Below are 17,228 nucleotides of genomic sequence, written 5' to 3' on the forward strand. Positions count from 1 at the left end.
GGGAGGGACCCCACATCCCCCTGCCAGGGCTCTGCTTGCACCGCCACCGGGACCCTCCAAAAACATCTCCTGGGGACCCCCCAATGTCCCTGCAAGGGGCGTTTTCTGCTCAGCTTTGGAGTTCCAAACATCCTCCCAAAAAAAACCCAACCCAGGGACCCCCCAGGATATCTGGGCCGAGCTCCCCCTCCCCGGGATGGGGGGGCAATGCTCCCACGGGTGGGGGGCTGTGAATTCAGGGAGCGCTCAACCTCATTCTTCCTTCTCCTTTTCTTGATGCTCCCTTTTCCCTCCTCTTCCTCCCTCCTCCTCCTCCTCCCTAATCCCACCTCCTTCTTCTACTTCCATCCCTTCTCCCACTCCTTCATCCCTCCTCTCCCATCCCTCCTCCTCCCGCCCCAGGACCAGCCACACCCTGGGTCCCCCGTTCCCGAGCCCCTCGCAGCCCGCGGGAGCAGCGGGGATGGAGCCGGGACAGGTCGGGATGGGCAGCGCGGGGCTCTCGGCTGCTCCCACCCGCTGGGGGCGGGGCAACCCGGCCCGGGGAAAAGAGAGGGAAACTGGGAACATTGGGGGCTGCACATCCAAACTGGGCCTTGCTGGGGACCCTGGGTGGGGACTTGCAGCCCTTGGGGCTCCTCTCGGAGCCTGGAGAGCCGGGAGGGGGAACGCAGAGAGGGCTGGGGGATCCCAGGAGTGGCATCACTGGCAGTCACTGCTTTGTACTGGGGTAACCGGAAGCTTACTGGGGCAACTGGGTGGGACTGGGAATGACTACAAGCATGCTGAGGCCAACTGGTATGTACTGGGAGTGTCTGTAACCATCCTGGGATTGACGGGAACCACACTGTGAACAACCAGGACCATGCTGGGGCTACTGGGAGAAAGTGGGAGTGACTGGTCTACACTGGGGGCAACTGGGCATGACTGGGACCATGCTGGGAGGGACTGGGATCATATGGGGAGTGACTGGGACTATACTAGGAGCAACTGGATGCAACTGGGATCACACTGGGAGGAACAGGGAGTTACTGGAACCATGCTGGGGGAGACTGGGATCATACTGGCTCATACTGGCAGCAACTGGGACTGCACCGACAGTGACTGGGAGTGGCTGTGAGCAACTGGGATCAGACTGGAAGCAACTTAGGGCAATGGGGAGTGACTGGGAACATGCTGGGAGCAACTGGGATGCACTGGGAGAGACTGAAACCATAGTGGGGTAAATGGGAGCAACTGGAACCACATTGGATGATAATGGGAGCAGCTGTTCCCATGCCACAGTCATACTGGGATCCTACTGGAACTAGCTGGGATCATACTGGCAGTGACTGGAATAGTACTGGGAGTATCTGAAAATGACTGGGATCCTACTGGAATCAGACTGGGAGTGACTGGAAAGGTACTGGCCATGACTGGAACCATACTGGGGGTGACTGGGAGCAATAGAGACCACACTGAGAGGAAATGGGATCATATTTGGAGTGACTGGGAACTACTGGATTCATACTGGTAACAACTGAGCCCACACTGGCAGTGACAGGGAGTCACTCTGGGCATGACTGGAATAATACAAGGAGTATCTGGGAGTGACTGGTGTCATACTGGGGGTGACTGTAACAATGCTGGGGATGACTGGCTGCAACTGGGACCATACTGGGAGTGACTAGGATTGTAGCCAAAGTGACTGGGATCATACTGGAACTGACTGGAACCATACTGGCAGTGACCATGGGTCCCATTGGGATCATGCTGGGAGCCACTGGGATTACAGTGGGGGTGAATAGAACCTGACTGGGGTTACTGGGAGCTACTGGGCCCATGTTGGGAGGAAAATGTGGACACATTGGGAGCAACTGGGATCAACTGGAAGGTACTGGAACCATGCTGAGGGGACTGAGACCACAAGTGGGGCAACTGGAATCATACTGGGAGCAACTGGGAAAGACCGGGATTGTTCTGAGGTAACTAGAAGCTTACTGGGGCAACTGGGAGTGACTGGGAATGACTACAAGCATGCTGAGGCCAACTGGGATATACTGGGAGTGTCTGTAACCACACTGGGAACAGTTGAGACCACACTGGGGGCAACTGGGAGCATGTAGCAGTGACTGGGGCCACACTGGGGGAAACTGGGCGTGACTGGAACCATGCTGAGACTGGGACTATACTAGAGGCAACTGGGGGCAATATGGATCATACTGGGAGGAACCGGGAACACCTGGAACTATGCTGGGAGCAACAAGGATCATACTGGGATTACAGTGAGAGCAGCTGCATCCATGCTGGGTGAGACTGGGATCACACTGAGGTTGACTGGAATCATACTGGGATTGGCTGGGAGTGGCTGTGAGCAACTGGAATCATGCTGAAAGCAACTGGGAAGAAGTGGGAATGACTGGGAGCATGCTGGGGGTGACTGGGATATACTGGGAGAGACTGGGAGTCACAGGGATCCTACTGGAGGCTACTGGGCTCATGCTGGCACTGACAGGGAGCAGCTGGGAGCACACTGGGAGCCACTGGCATCATACTGGAAGTGACTGGGATCCTACTGGAGGCTACTAGGGTCATGCTGGCACTGACAGGGAGCAACTGGGAGCATACTGGGAGCCACTGGCATCATACTGGAAGTGACTGGGATTAGACTGAAAGCGATTGGGATCATACTAGGAGTAGCTACAATCATACTGGGATTATAGTGGGTGTCAGTGGAAACTTACTGGGAGTTACTGGGAACTATCAGGCCCATGCTGGGAGCCAACTGCTCACACACTAGGAGCAACTGGGACCAACAGGGTGCATGCTGGTGACAACTGGAATGTATGGGCAGTGACTGGGATAAAACTGGGGGCAACTGAACCATGCTGAGGTAACTGGGAGTGCCTGGGAATGACCACGAGAATGTTCAGGGCAACTGGGATATACTGGGAGTGTCTGAGATCATGCGGTTAGTGACTGGGACCACACTGGGAGCAACTGGGAATGTGCTGGGGTGAACTGGGACCACACTGGGGCCACACTGGGGGCAAGTGTGAGTGACTGGGGCCCTGCTGGGAGAGACTGGCATCATACTGGGAGTGACTGGGACTACACTAGGGGTAACTGGGAAAACTGGGAACACACTGGACAAAAGTGGGAAGAACTGGGAGCAACTGGGACCATGCTGGGGAAAAATTGCATCATAATGGGGAATGACTGGGAGTGACTGGGCTCATACTGGGAGCAGGCATTTCCCGGCCCCGGGACCCCTGAGCCCCTTTCCCGGCCGTGCCGCTCCTGCAGCCCCCAGACCCCCCCGCCGGGGTCCCGCCAATCGCAGGGGTCCCCCCTCTCGGGCTCCCCGCTTTGGGCTCCTGGGGCTCTCCTCTCTCTGGGGTCCCGCTTACGGAAGCCGGGGCTCCCGGGGGTCCCCAAAACCGGTGTCCCCCCGCCCCCGCGCGCTCCCCACGGGGCCCCGGCAGAGCTCGGAGGGCCCGGCCCGGGAAGCCCAACCCCCACCGCGGGGGGACCCGCATCCCCCCGCCCCCGCCGGGGCTCTGCCGCCACCGCCACCGGCACCCCCAAAAACACCTCCCGGGACCCCACGATGTCCCCCCGAGGGCATCTGCGGCTCGGCTTTGGAGTCCCGCAAGCTCCAAACATCCCCCCAAAAAACCCCAAACCCAGGGACCCCCCGGGACATTTGGGGCGAGCTCCCCCTCCCCGGGCACCTGCGGGACGGGGGGCGATGGTCCCGGGGGGCTGCGAGTTCAGGGAGCGCTGGAGCCGAGCGCTTCCTCCTCTCCTCCAGCTTCCCGCTGCCGCTCCGCCTCTTCCTCCTCCTCCTCCTCCTCCTCCTCCCGCCTCTCCCCAATCCCACCTCCGCCTCCTCCTCCTCCCCGTCCCCCTCCCCCGTTCCCGAGCCCCTCGCAGCCCGCGGGAGCAGCGGGGATGGAGCCGGGACAGGTCGGGATGGGCAGCGCGGGGCTCTCGGCTGCTCCCACCCGCTGGGGGCGGGGCAACCCGGCCCGGGGAAAGGAGAGGGAAACTGGGAACATTGGGGGCTGCACATCCAAACTGGGCCTTGCTGGGGACCCTGGGTGGGGACTTGCAGCCCTTGGGGCTCCTCTCGGAGCCTGGAGAGCCGGGAGGGGGAACGCAGAGAGGGCTGGGGGATCCCAGGAGTGGCATCACTGGCAGTCACTGCTTTGTACTGGGATCATGCTGAGATCATACTGGCAGTGATTTGGCTGTATTGGGATCGTACTGACATCATACTGGGAGTAGCTGGGCCCATGCCAGGGGAGACTGCAATCACACTGAGGGAGACTGGAATCATAATGGGATCATACTGGGAGTGAGTAGGAGCCTGCGGGGGACAATTGAGACCATGCTGGGGGCAAATGGGATAAATGCTCACCCTCCTCTGCCATAGCTGTGCAGAGGAGAGAGGGGAAAAAAATTAATGAAGGCTTCATGAGTGAGATAAGGACCGGGAGAAACACTTCAAGGGCAAAACAGCCTTAACTTAAAGTTACAAGGTGAATATATTGCTAACAGAATCAGAGGATGATAATGAGAAGTAAAATAAGCCCCTCCCACGGGCACACAGTCCTCGCAAAACTGCTGCGCCGTGGGTCTGTCTTCCACAGGATGCAGTCCTCCAAGGCCAGGCTGCTCCAGGTTGGGAGCAGGGCCCTCTCTCTCCACTGGGTCTTTCACTGGATCACAGCCTCCTCCAGGCATCCACCTGCTCCGGTGTGAGCACCTTCCCCCCAGGCTGTGGGTGGATCTCTGCATCTCCCGTGGATGCCCAGGGGCTGCTTCCCCATGCTCTTCACCACAGCCTGCAGAGGAATCTCGGCTCTGGCGCCTGGAGCACCTCCTCCCCCACCTTCTCCACTGACCTTGGTCCCTCCATGTTGTTTCCCTCACACTTTCTCATCTCCTCCTCTTCTCTGACCAGAAGCCAAAACTGTGACTTTGTTTTGATTTTCTTCTTAAATCTGTTATCCCAGAGGTGTTACCAGCCTCTCTCATTGGCCCAGTTTTGGCCAGCAGCATGTCCATCTTCAGAGCCAGCAGGGATTGGCGCTGCTGGACATGGTGGAAGCTTCCAGCAGCATCTCACAGGAGCCACCTCTATGGCCGCCCTGCTACCAAAAACCAGGCCATGCAAAACCAATACACCCTGGGACGCCCTGGAATGCCTTGGATCCCCATTCCTGCCTTTCCCAGCCACCAGCCCCACCTTTCTGAAAAACCGGAGACCCCTTGGACTCCATGCTGGGTGTCCCCACCCTGTCACCCCCCTTTTCTAGGAAACCATGGACTCCCCTGTCCTGGGCACAGGGACCCCCTGGAACTCCCTTCTACCTCTCCCAGTCCCTGCACTCCCCTTTCCTTGACCCTTAGATCCCCCTTATCCATTCCTGAGAACCAGGATGTCCTTTTACCCATTTCCCTGGCACTGAGACCCCCCCGCACCCCCTTATCTGCCACCATCACAACATTTTCCCGGCCACCCCGCCTCTCCCAGCCCCCAGACCCACCCTTTTCCCTGACCCTGGGACCGCTGGGCCCCCATTCTTGCATTTCCCAGCCCCCAGACCCTCACACTGAGGGCCCCTGGCATCCCCTTTCCTGAGCACAGGATTCCCTGGACACCCCATCCCACCTCTCCCAGTCCCTGCATCCCCTTTCCTTGACTCTGAGCCCCTGAACCTCCTTCCAGCTCTCCCAGCTCTTCAAGTCCCTCCTCTCCTTGACCTGTGGCCCCTCCTGCATCCCCAAACTCCCACTCCCCCAGATCTCTGTGTCCCCCCAGTTCTCCACTCCCTGCAGTATCTGGAAGTGGCGCTGTCAGAGCCCGGCCCAGGGGTCCCCCAGTCCCTGATCACGGGAACGTGGATGGGACCCCCTCCAAGCGCTGCCACAGTGAGCGGGGCCGGATGGAGCTGCAGGCATGGGGATGGGAGCGGGAGCTGAGCGAGGATATTGGGATAGCCAGACCCGGGACATTGGGATAGCCAGACCCAGGATATTGGGATAGCCAGACCCGGGATACTGGGATAGCCAGACCCAGGATATTGGGATAGCTAGACCCGGGATACTGGGATAGCCAGACCCGGGACATTGGGATAGCCAGACCCAGGATATTGGAATAGCCAGACCCGGGATATTGGGATAGCCAGACTCAGGATACTGGGATAGCCAGACCCAGGATACTGGGACAGCCAGACCCGGGTTACTGGGATAGCCAGACCCGGGACATTGAGATAGCCAGACCCGGCTCAAGGAGAGGAACTGGCACGTGGTCGACAGTGACGTGGAGACAGAGCCAGTACAACCAGAGCAGGGGGAGTGGGGGGAGCCGGGGGCTGGGCTGGGATCTGTGGGAATGGGGTGGATCTCTGGGGATGGGATCCGTGGGCCTGGCTAATTCTGAAAGGAATCCAGGGAACTGCAAGGGGCTCCGTGGGGCTGGGACACGACTCCATGGGTCCGTTCTCTCCTCATTCCCAGGTCTCCCCACGGTGCAGGTGGTTTCCAGCTGTGATCTCCTGTCCAACGGAGTGTCCATGGATCCCACTGGTATGGTGTCTCAGTCTGAAAGAGAGATGTCTGCCAAGGAAGTTGGGAACCTCCCTTGGAACAGAGAATATGACCCCCTTCCCTCCGAATTATTATAACTTTGGAATTAAGGGACTTTCAGGCAAAGATATGGGAAAAGGAATAACAGTTCTTTACTATAACATGGCAAACAAACAACAACAACAGCAGTAACAACAAACAAAACCAGAAACCCAATCTCTCCTTGTTCTCCTTCTTTTCTTCCTCTCCTTGATCCTTTTCCTCTCCTTCTTTCTTCTCCTTGTTCCTCCCTCTCCTTCCTTCTACTTTTTCCTTCTTGTTTTCCCCTTCTTCCTTCCTCTCCTTCCTTTCTCTTCTTCATCCTGCTCCTTCATGTTTCTTCCTTCTCTTTGTTCCTTTTTCTCCTCCTCTTTTCTCCATTTTTCTTCCTCACCTTCTTCCTTCCTCTCCTACTTCCACTCCTCACTACTTTCTTTACATGTTCCTTCCTCTCATTCTTTTTTCTCCTTTTTCCTTCTTGCTCATTTCTCTCCTTTTTTATTTTTATTTAATTCCATCCTCTCTTTCTTCCTTCTTTTTGTTCTTTCCTCTCCTTCTTCCTTCCTCCTTCCTCCCTCAGGGAATGAGCTGTGGACAGAGACCAAAGAGGACAAATTCCCCCAGCAGAACCTCGTGGAAGAGGCCATTTTGAGTGGCTTCATGGCGCAGGAATTCAATGGGGAGGAAAGAGGATCCTGCATGAGGAGGGGCTGCAAACCCAGCCTATGGAGCTCCAAAGAGGAAAGACCCACCCTGTGCCAGGAAGGCGGCCAGAGATCCAGCCAGAGCTCAGACCTGGTGGTCCATGAGCAGCTTCACAATAGAGAGAAGCCCCACAAGTGCTTGGAGTGTGGGAAGAGCTTCAGCTGGAGATCTCACCTGCTCCGCCACCAGATGATCCACACTGAGGAACGGCCCTACGAGTGTGGGGAATGTGGGAAGAGCTTCAATGATGTCTCCACCTTCGCCGCTCACCAGTGTGTGCACACAGGGGAACGTCCCTATGAGTGTGGGCAATGTGGGAAGAGTTTCAGCCAGAGCTTCAAACTCCTCACCCACCAGCACCTGCATACAGGGGAACGGCCCTTCAAGTGCCCTGAGTGCAGGAAGAGCTTTGTCCACAGGTCCGACCTTGCCATCCACTGGTGCATCCACAGCGGGGAGAAGCCTTACGAGTGTCCTGAGTGTGGGAAGAGGTTTTGGAGCAGCTCAGGTCTCATCAGGCATCAGCAGACACACACGGAGGAGAGGCCCTATGACTGTCCGGAATGTAGGAAGAGGTTCAACCAGAGCTTTGCCTTGACCAGACACCAATGGACCCATCAGTAAGGGAAGCCTTGCAAGTGCCATGACTGCAGGAAGAGCTTGAATTGAAACTCCAAGCTCATCACCCACCAGCACCTGCACATTGGGGAGAAGCCATACAAGTGCTTGGAATGTGGGAAGAGCTTCAGCTGGAGTTCCAGCCTCATCACCCACCAGTGTCTGCACACTTGGGAATGGCCCTACAACTGTGGGGAATGCGTATTGAGCTTTAGATGGAGCTACTGCCTGATTCACCAGCAGATGAAGAGGAGAACAACCCTACCAGTGTGAGGAATGCAGGAAGAGTTTCAGCGATGGCTCCAGCCTCATTACCCACCAGTGCTTGCACACTGGGGAATGGCCCTACAAGTGTTAGGAATGTGGGAAGAGCTTTGGCATCAGCTCTGACCTGATCTGCCACCAGAACATCCACACTGAGGACTTACGAGTGCCCTGAGCATGGGAAGATGTTTCAGAATAGCTCAGATCTCATCAGGCATCAGGGGATGCACACAGAGTAGAGGCCCCTCCACTGTACCAGCTGCAGGAAGAGCTTCAACTGTAGCTCCAACCTCATCACCCACCAACACATCCACTTTTGGGAGAAACCCTATGAGTGTTGGGAGTGTGGGAGGAGCTTCTCCTGCAGCTCTGCCTTGACCTCACACAAATGCACCCACCAGTAAGGGAAGCCGTGTGAGCGCCCCAGCTGGGGGAAGAGCTTTGTTTATTGTTCCAACTTCTTCACCCATTGGAGGACCCACACTGGATGATCCACAGTGACCCACATTGTGCAGAGACCTGGCGATCCATGTTCAGAGCTGGAATGCATTCAGAAAGAACTGGTTTTTTGAGGCCTGTGACCAAACAGGGATAATTTGAGGAATGGGATGTTCCCCAAGTCACCACCAGAGACCCTCAAATGACCCCTACTCTAATGTAAATGAGTTCCAAGAAGTGATTGAAATATGTAAAAGAGTTCGAGGGGAATGTTTAGCATATATGTATGAGTTTGGGAAATGTATTAATATGTATTAGTTATATAGATACAAACAAAAAGATTCTAGCTGAATGTGTGTGATACGGGGAGACATCCCCTGCACACACCTGGCACCAAAATAAAGTAAAGCTGCTTTCTATTAGTGAAATTACAGAATTAGAGAGTTTAGTTATCGATTTCCAGTGACATTTTCTTGTTACCAAGCTCCCCCCCCACGCACAGTCCCCAGCGCAAACGTGTGCTGACACTCCAAAAGCAGCCGGGCTGTGCAGTGGGAGGTCCCTGTGTCCCCACCTTGCCCATCAGTGGGAGCTCCAGTCCTTGAGGGGTGTCCTTATTCCAGGGAAGAATCTCCACATCCCTCTCCCCCTAAGAATGGATATGTCAGGACGCTGCAGTCAAAGTCTGGGATGGGGCTGTTACAGTCTGAAGTCCTGCACTGTCAGTCAGATGTGCTCAGGCAGCTGTGCCAGCTCAGCAGCTTTGGATAAATTATCAGTGGAATCACTTGATTGTTCCTTTATCCTGGTATTTTAACAGATCTACTGTATTTTACCTCACTCTCATTCAACCCCAAAAGCAGTGGGAGCCCTCTTCTTCATTTACTGCTTGGCATGTATGCAAACAGGGCATTGTTAGTGTTGTTTGACCTCATTTGATTAGAGCATCCGGCTACAGGACCCCTGTGGGATGCCCCTGCCCACTGTCGCACCCCCAGTTTTCCTTATTCTCCCATCCATTTCCCATGGTCCCTGCAATCCCCAGCTCCCCTCACAGCTTGGTTTCAGGGTGTCCCCAACCCCCTGGTTCAGTATTGGGAACTCAGCCCCTTCACACTCATTTTGGAAGTCGAAAGACCCTCTTCTCCACCCTCTCACACTCCCTTCCCATCATACCTCCAATCTCCAGGTTTCCCCAGAACTTGGTTTAGGGATGCCACCCACCTCCCACTATGGGGGTCTGACTTGCCCCTTTCACTGAGCTTTGTGGATCCCATATCCCTCCCAGACCAAACCTTCCATCCCTTTCTCATCGTCCCCAGATCCCCAGCCCACCATCCCCCGCTCTTGGTTTGGGGGGTCCTACCACACGTTTTCCCGTCCTGCCCCCACTGCTTCCCATCGTCCCCCTCCCTCTCGCCCCCCTCCCCCCCCCCTCCCCCCAGAGCTCCGCACTCGCAGCCGGGGGGGCTCCCAGCACCACCAGTGCCACCAGTACGGACCCAGATGTCCCATCCCCAGCGCCGGGCGGTGCCCACAGCCCCAAAGCAGCCGCGCTGTGCCCTGGGGGGTCCCCAGAGCGGCCCCGCCCCGCACGGCACTGGGAGCACCAGTCCGGAGCAGTGCGGAGCGCGGGCGGGCGGCATCAGCCGTGCCCGGGCAGGGCCGGGCCCCGCGGGGCTCCCGCCCGCACTCGGCCCCCGCCGGGACAGCGCGGGGGGGCCCGGCCTGGCCGCCCCCACCTCCCCCTCCCCAAATTCCGCTCCGGGGGGCGCTGGGGGCGGGGGGGGCTCAGGTGGGTTCCGGGTGGGGAGCGCCGGGCGCTGCGGGTCTGCCTGGCACCCGGGGAGTCCTCGGCGCCGAGCGCCGTGCTCGGCCGAGCGCTGCCTCAGGGGTGAGGCTGCAGGAAGGGGACACAACCTGCATGCAGCTGGGATGTCCCGCAATCGGGGGACCCCACAAGCCGGTTATAACCCCTCAGCCATCGGAGGAACCATGGAGTCACCCCAACCCCCAAAAATGAGGGCAGGGGGCCTCCACAAGCTATTTATAACCCTGAAAATTGGCGGAAGGCAGCAGGATCCTCCCCAAAATGGGGTCACCTCATCCTCCCACAAGGAGGCATCACCACAGCCCCCGAAAACGAGCAGTATATTCCCAAAAGCCATTTATAATACCCCAAAACTAGCAGAAAGCAGCAGGGTCCTCCCCAAAATGGGCTCCCTGTATCGCTCCCGATGGAGCCCCCTTCCCAAGTGCCAGAGCCACATGTCTCCCCACTCTCCCACTACCCCCCACTCAAGACTCTGGGTATCCCAAAAACTCGCTCAGGATGGGGGGGTGCCCAAAAATCCCCTCAGGAATGGGGACTATCCCAAAATCCCTTCCGGAATAGCAGATACCCCAAAACCTCCACAGATTTGGGGGATACCGTTGAACACCCACAGGGACCTGCCCCCCTCCGCCCCCCCCTGCGCCATCCTTAACATCCCCAGTCTTTCACTATCTTATTCCAGCTCCCTTCCCACCCCTCCCAAGCTTCATTCCAGCCCCTAACCTGCATCCCACCACTCCCAATCCTAATCCCACCCCTCCTGGATATGAAGGTCCCCATTCCAAACCCTATTTCCTCCATCCCACCCCTCCCAAATCCCATTCCTCTCTTCCATCCCACCGCTCCAAATCCACATCCCACCCCATCCCAAACCTCATCCCACCCCTCCTGGAGGTTTTGGGGGTGCTGTGGGATCGCATAATTTTTAGGGTGGAATGGAGCCATTTTGAGGTGGGATCATGCCCTTTCGGGGTGAGATTGAGCTATTTTAGGTTGGGATTGAGCCATTTTCAGTGGGATTGAGTCATTTTGATGTAACAGATTGATCCCTCTGGGATTTGGGATGCAAAGCAATGGAGGAAACTCTCCCACATTTTCCCAAATATTGCCCTGAATCCCAAAATCCCAGTAAAATAGTGGGAGTTTAGAGGTCTTTATTCAATTTCTTTATTTTTACCCCAACCTTAGGTGTTTTTAAGGGATAAACAGGAATCAAAAGAAAATCAAGACCAAAAAAAAAAGATTTACATGTCAGCATCATGTGAGTATTCATGGGGTTGGGTTGGGTGGGTAAAAGAGCCTTTTTTAGAGGGGTCTCCACCCCACTGTCTTCAAAATTTTGCTCCAGTCCATCACCATTTTGCTGTGCAAGACACCCATGGTCCAGAGAGAATTAGAATCATGGAATTACTTAGGTTGGAAAAGACCCTAAAAATCATCCAGTGTTGCTTGACGCCACAGGAAGAAATGATTGGATGGAGCAGGTGAGATTTTTTGGGATCTTCCAAGTCAACAAATCCACTCTTCCCAATAAATTTCCAACGTCAGTCTGTGTTCCAGTGGATGCTCCTGCCCCTGTGTTCATCCAGGTGCCTATGGGGAACCAGGAGGATGTGGAGACCACAAGCCAGGTGTCTTCCAGTGTGGATCACCAGGAACATGGGTCACTAGGCCTCTGCTCAGCATGGATCCTCCAATGCTCTTCCTGCAGCTGGGGCACTTGTAGAGCTTCTCTTACCAGTGGGTCCGTTGGTGTGAGGTCAAGGCAGAACTCTGGGTGAAGCTCTTCCCACACTTCAAGCACCTGTAGGGCCTCTCCCCAGTGTGGACGCGCCAGTGCTTGACTAGGTCAGAGCTACGGATGAAGCTCTTCCCACAATCAGTGCAGCGGAAGGGCCTCTCCTCCGTGTGCATCCGCTGATGCATGAGGAGATCGGTGCTGGTCCGAAACCTCTTCCCACACTCGTGACACTCATAGGGCCTCTCCCCAGTGTGGACACGCTGGTGGATGACAAGGCTGAAGCTGCGGTTGAAGCTCTTCCCACATTCCAAGCAGTTGTACGGTCGGTCCCCTGTGTGCAGCCGGCGGTGGCTGATGAGGTGGGAGCTCTGGCTAAAGCTCTTCCCACATTCCAAGCAAATGTACGGCCGTTCCCCAGTGTGGAAGCGCTGGTGGTATATGAGGCTGGACCTCTTGCTGAAGCTCTTCCCACATTCCAAGCACATGTACGGGCGTTCCCCTGTGTGAAGGCGCTGGTGGACCACTAGGTCAGAGCTCTGGCTGAAGCTCTTCCCACATTCCCCGCACTCGTAGGGCCGTTCCCCAGTGTGGATCATCTGGTGGCGGAGCAGGTGAGATCTCCAGCTGAAGCTCTTCCCACACTCCAAGCACTTGTGGGGCTTCTCCCTGTCATGAAGTTGCTCATGGACCACCAGGTCCGAGCTCTGGCTGGATCTCCGGCCACCTTCCCAGCACAGGGTGAGTCTTTCCTCCTCAGAGCTCCCTGGGCTGTGTTTGCAGCCCCTCCTCGTGGGGGACCTCCAGGGCTTTTCCTCCCCGTTGGATTCCTGCGCCGTGGAGCCGCTCAAAACGGCCTCTTCCACCAGGTTCTGCCGTGGGGATTTGTCCTCTTTGGTCCCTGTGTGCAGCTCATCCCCTGGGGGAGGAGGGAAGAAGGAGGGGAAGGGAAAAAGAGAGGAAGGAAGAAAGAGAGGAAGAAGAAGGAATGAGCGAGTCAAAGGAACAAGGAGAGGAGGGATAGAGGAGACAAAGGAAGGAAGAAGGAGCAGGAAGAGGTAGAGGAAAGAAGTGAGGAAGGCAGAAGAAGGAAGAAGGGGAGGAATGAAAAAGGAGGACGAAGGAAAAGAGAGAACAAAGAGAAGGAAGAAGGGGAAGGAGAAATGAGAGGAAGAAATGAGGAAAAGGAAGTCAGAGGAAGGAGGATGAAGAAAAAGGAGGAAGGAGAGACAGGAAAGAGAAGGAACCAGGAGAAGGAACAAGGAGAGGAAGGAAAAAGCAGAAGAAAGGGGAGAGAGAAACACGAAGAAGGGAGAAGGAAGAAAGAAGGAGATGACGGAGATTTGCCTCTGTGACAGAGGAAGGAGGACGACACCCCCCCCCCCCGCCCAGTCTGTCCCCGGCAGGACGGCGTCGGCAGCGGGGTTGTCCTGCAGCCGGGGGCGATGCTGGGCTGGGAGATGGAGCAGGAGAGAGGGGGAAAGGGGCACTGACTTCCTCCTCACCTGCCTGGGGCTCCTGGGGCATCTTCCTCTTCCTCACAGCCTCCTCCTCCCTTTGGCAAAGGTTTGGGAATGAGAAATCCTGGTTTGGAGGGAAAAAACAAGATGTGAGTGTGCTGGATTGGAGATTCCTCCTGCCCAAGTCCATCTCTAGAAGTCACTGGGCATCCTCTATAAAAGCCTCCAAAACACTAAGACACAGCCCCCAAAACCCCAATATTCAGCCAAAAAACCCTCTAAAATAGGAAGTTCAACTCCAAAAACTACAAACCACCAAGATTTAGCTCAAAAAACAACCAAAATACCAAGATTCACCCTCCAAAAACTTCAAAAGATCAAGATTCTTCGAAAGAAAAATCTCCCAGGAGTTCCCCCTCTCTGGTCTCTCCACTTCGGTGTTTCAGTGGTCCCCCTTATCCCAGGCTGCTGGGGGTCCTCCGTTTATTGGAGATCCCCACTCTGGGATGCCAAGCGTCCTGAGAATCCCAGAGGTCTCCCCGATTTGGGAGTTCTGGTGGTCGCTCTTCTCTGGGCTGCTGAGGGTCCAGTGGGTCCCCCCTGCCTCTCCGTGGTCCCCCTGCTTAGGGATACCGGGGGTTTTGGGAGTCCTGGGAGTGTTTTCTCCCCTGACTCTCTGCTTCAAGATGCTGGGGGTTCCAGAGCTCCCCGCACTCTGGGTTTCCCACTTTGGTGTTCCTTGGGGGAGCCCTCTCCAACCTACCCCCTTCCCCTGGCTGCCGGCGGTGCCCCCTCTCTGGGTACTCCGCTTCTGGCTCCCGAGCGTACCCCTTCTCCAGGCTTCTCCGTCTCCCTGCTCGACCCCCTCCAGGCTGCTGGGGGTCCCCCAGCTCCGGTATCGCCCCTCTCCGGTCTCCCCTCTCTGGGGCTCCCCCCACACACCTCGGCTCTTCCGAAGGGCCCCCAAAACCGGTGTCCCACCCCCCGCCAGTACCGGGCGATCGCCACGAGGGCGGGCTGACAATGGAGGCGGCGGGACCTGACCAGGAAGCCCAACCCCCACTGCGGCTCCGGGAACGCGGCACCCCCTCGCCCACCGCCGGGGCTCTGCCGGCAGCCGCCACCGGGACCACGCCAAAAACGCCACCTCCCGGAGACCCTTCAATATCCCCCCAAGGCGCATTTCCGGCTCAGCTTTGGAATCCCGGAAGATCCAAAGATGAAAAGATCCCAGAAAAACTCTCCCAGGAAACCCCCCCATGATATTTGCGGCGAGCTCCCGCTCCCCGGTCACCTGCGGGATGCGGAGGGGAGAACCGACGCTCCCAGGGCGGGGGTGCTGCAGTTACAAAGAGCTGTGCACTCGTGGCTCCTCCTCTTCCTGTCCCTGATCCTGCTCCTCCTCCTCTCTCTCGTCTTCCCCTCCTCCTCCTCTCACTACTTCTTTTGCTGCTTAATCCTTGCTGCTCTTCCTCGTCCTTCATCCGTCCTCCCCCTGCTTCTCCTTCTTCATCCCTTCTTCTTCTCTTCCTCCTCCTCTTCCCGGCGCCCTGGCTGTGCGTACAGACTGGGAAAGGAGAGTCTGGAGAGCAGCTGCGGGAAGGGAGCCGGGGGTCCTGATCGATGCCCAGTTGGATCTGAGTCAGCAGTGCCCTGGCAGCCAGGAGGGCCATCCGTGTGCTGGGCGCATCAGGCCCAGCATCGCCAGGGCCAAGGACGGCACTCACGGACAAAACAGTCTGGTGGGGATAGGAATTGAATTAATTAGCTATCAAAATTATAGCAGGATAATGAGAAGTAAAATAGATCTTATAAACACCTTCCCCGACCCCCTCCCTCCTTCCCGGCCTCTCCCTCCTCCTTCCAGTGACACAGGGAGACGGGAATGGGGGTCACGGTCAGTTCATCACACCTTGTTCCTGCTGCTGCTCAGGGAGAGGAGTTGGGAGTCCTTCCCCTGTGTCAGCGTGGGTCCCCCACAAATCCTTCCAGCAAAGCTGCTCCAGCATGGGCTCCTCTCCCCAGGGATCCACAGGGATCCCAGCACAGGCTTCCCACGGGCTCACATCCTTTTCGGGCATCCCCCTGCTCCAGCGTGGGCGCCTCCAGGGGCTGCAGGGGAATCTCAGCTCTGGCACCTGGAGCAGCTCCTGCCCCTCCTTCTGCACTGCCCTGGGTGTCTGCAGAGCTGTTCCTCTCACATGTTCTCACTCTGCTCTTCTCTGGATCCACTTCCATCTGCCCAATAACTTTTTCCTTCTTGAATCCATTATCCCTGAGGTGTCACTGCCATCTCTGTTTGACTCACCCTTGGCCAGTGGTGTGTCCGTCCTGGAGCCAGCTGGTGTTGGCTCTGCTGGACACAGGAAAGCTTCTGGCAACTTCTTGCAGAAGCCATCCCTGTAGCTCCCCCACCAGCAAAACCTGGCCACACAAACCCAATACAGGCACTAATGAAAGAGCCGTGAAAGCCCCTTGCTTTCCCTTTGGGAACCATTGGTCAGGCCACCCCTCACTTCACAGGTCCTACCTGGCCTGCCCCATTTGTCCCACAGGACAGAAAGAAAAGAGAGATGAGAAAAGCAGGAGGAAGGAGAGATGGAGGTAGAGAAAGAGCCAGAAAATGGGATCCAGGGAACAAGAGAGGGATGGGGAGATGCACTGGGATGGTGAGAGAGAGAAGTGGAGAGGGGTATCTGTGGTTACTCTGGGCCCTGCTTTTTGCACAGATGGCAAATGGGAACCTGGTGGCACCAAATTCTGCTGGTGGGCTCCTGAAGTGGATGTCAGTGCCTTTCCTTGGGTAGTACAACACCTGGGCCCATTGTTGCTGTGCAGGTGATGGCTGCCCAAAGGAAGGAAAGGCCAGCAACAGCTTTCTGTCCTGGCACCTTTTGTGTGGGAGCAATCCCTGGGCTTACTCGATTTTGAGAGCTGGGCTCAGGAGGAGGCTGAGCAATCTCAATAACCCACCATCAGAATTTGGAGCCTGGCTCCCTGGTCAGCCGCAGAGCTGGGGCATCCCCATGTACAGGAGACACTCCAGGAATGCCCTCCATTCCCCTGCCTCCTGACTGGGCCCCAGTCACTGCTTACCTTGTGCAGGTAGAGGAAGGATGATGAGCCCCAGCATGAATCCCCCCACCCCTGTTGCCATCTTAACTGCAGCTCCACCCCGAGCACCCCAGGGAACTGTTGGGAGAGGTACAGAGGATGTCATGGGACCCCCCTTCACATCTCACTCCCTCTTTTCCACCTTTCTCCTATGCCTTTTCCATAGCACCTCCAATCCCCAGCTGCACCCTGAACTCCATTTGAGGTCCCAGCCCCCTCCCATTCCCCACACTGTGTGTCTGAGCTCACCTAAGAGCTGGATGTGCTCCCAGCACCACCGGTACCACCAGTACCACGTATGGCCTCAGCTCCCAGGAAATGGAAGACAAGGAGGTGATTGGTGGCAGCCAACATTGCTTTACGAAGGGGAAATCATGCCTGACAAATTTGGTGACCTTCTATGGCAGGGCTACAGCATTGGTGGATGGGGCAGAGCAACTGA

At 56.6% G+C, this 17,228-nt stretch overlaps 1 protein-coding gene across 1 annotated transcript; it reads right to left on the reverse strand.

Annotated features, from left to right (window-relative positions):
* Nucleotides 1-11,608: 11,608 nt before the first annotated feature.
* Nucleotides 11,609-15,073, reverse strand: LOC125319008 (zinc finger protein 239-like). Its single transcript, XM_048289972.1, has 3 exons — nucleotides 14,967-15,073; nucleotides 13,718-13,796; nucleotides 11,609-13,131 (listed from the first exon to the last, which is right to left on the reverse strand). Exons 2-3 carry the CDS (start codon nucleotides 13,737-13,739, stop codon nucleotides 12,209-12,211), a joined length of 945 nt encoding a protein of 314 aa, XP_048145929.1. The 5' UTR covers nucleotides 13,740-13,796; nucleotides 14,967-15,073; the 3' UTR covers nucleotides 11,609-12,208.
* Nucleotides 15,074-17,228: the final 2,155 nt, after the last annotated feature.

This window comes from Corvus hawaiiensis, chromosome 35 (genome assembly GCF_020740725.1).
Source record: "Corvus hawaiiensis isolate bCorHaw1 chromosome 35, bCorHaw1.pri.cur, whole genome shotgun sequence".
NCBI lineage: Eukaryota > Metazoa > Chordata > Aves > Passeriformes > Corvidae > Corvus > Corvus hawaiiensis.

What these genes read in the sequence shown, in the direction of transcription:
- LOC125319008 (XM_048289972.1), bottom strand. Translation starts at nt 13,739, where the DNA reads ATGCCCCAGGAGCCCCAGGCAG. An exon ending in GCCCCAGGAGCCCCAGGCAG is followed by an intron (nt 13,132 to 13,717) that starts GTGAGGAGGAAG and finishes CTCCTCCCCCAG; the next exon opens with GGGATGAGCTGCACACAGGG.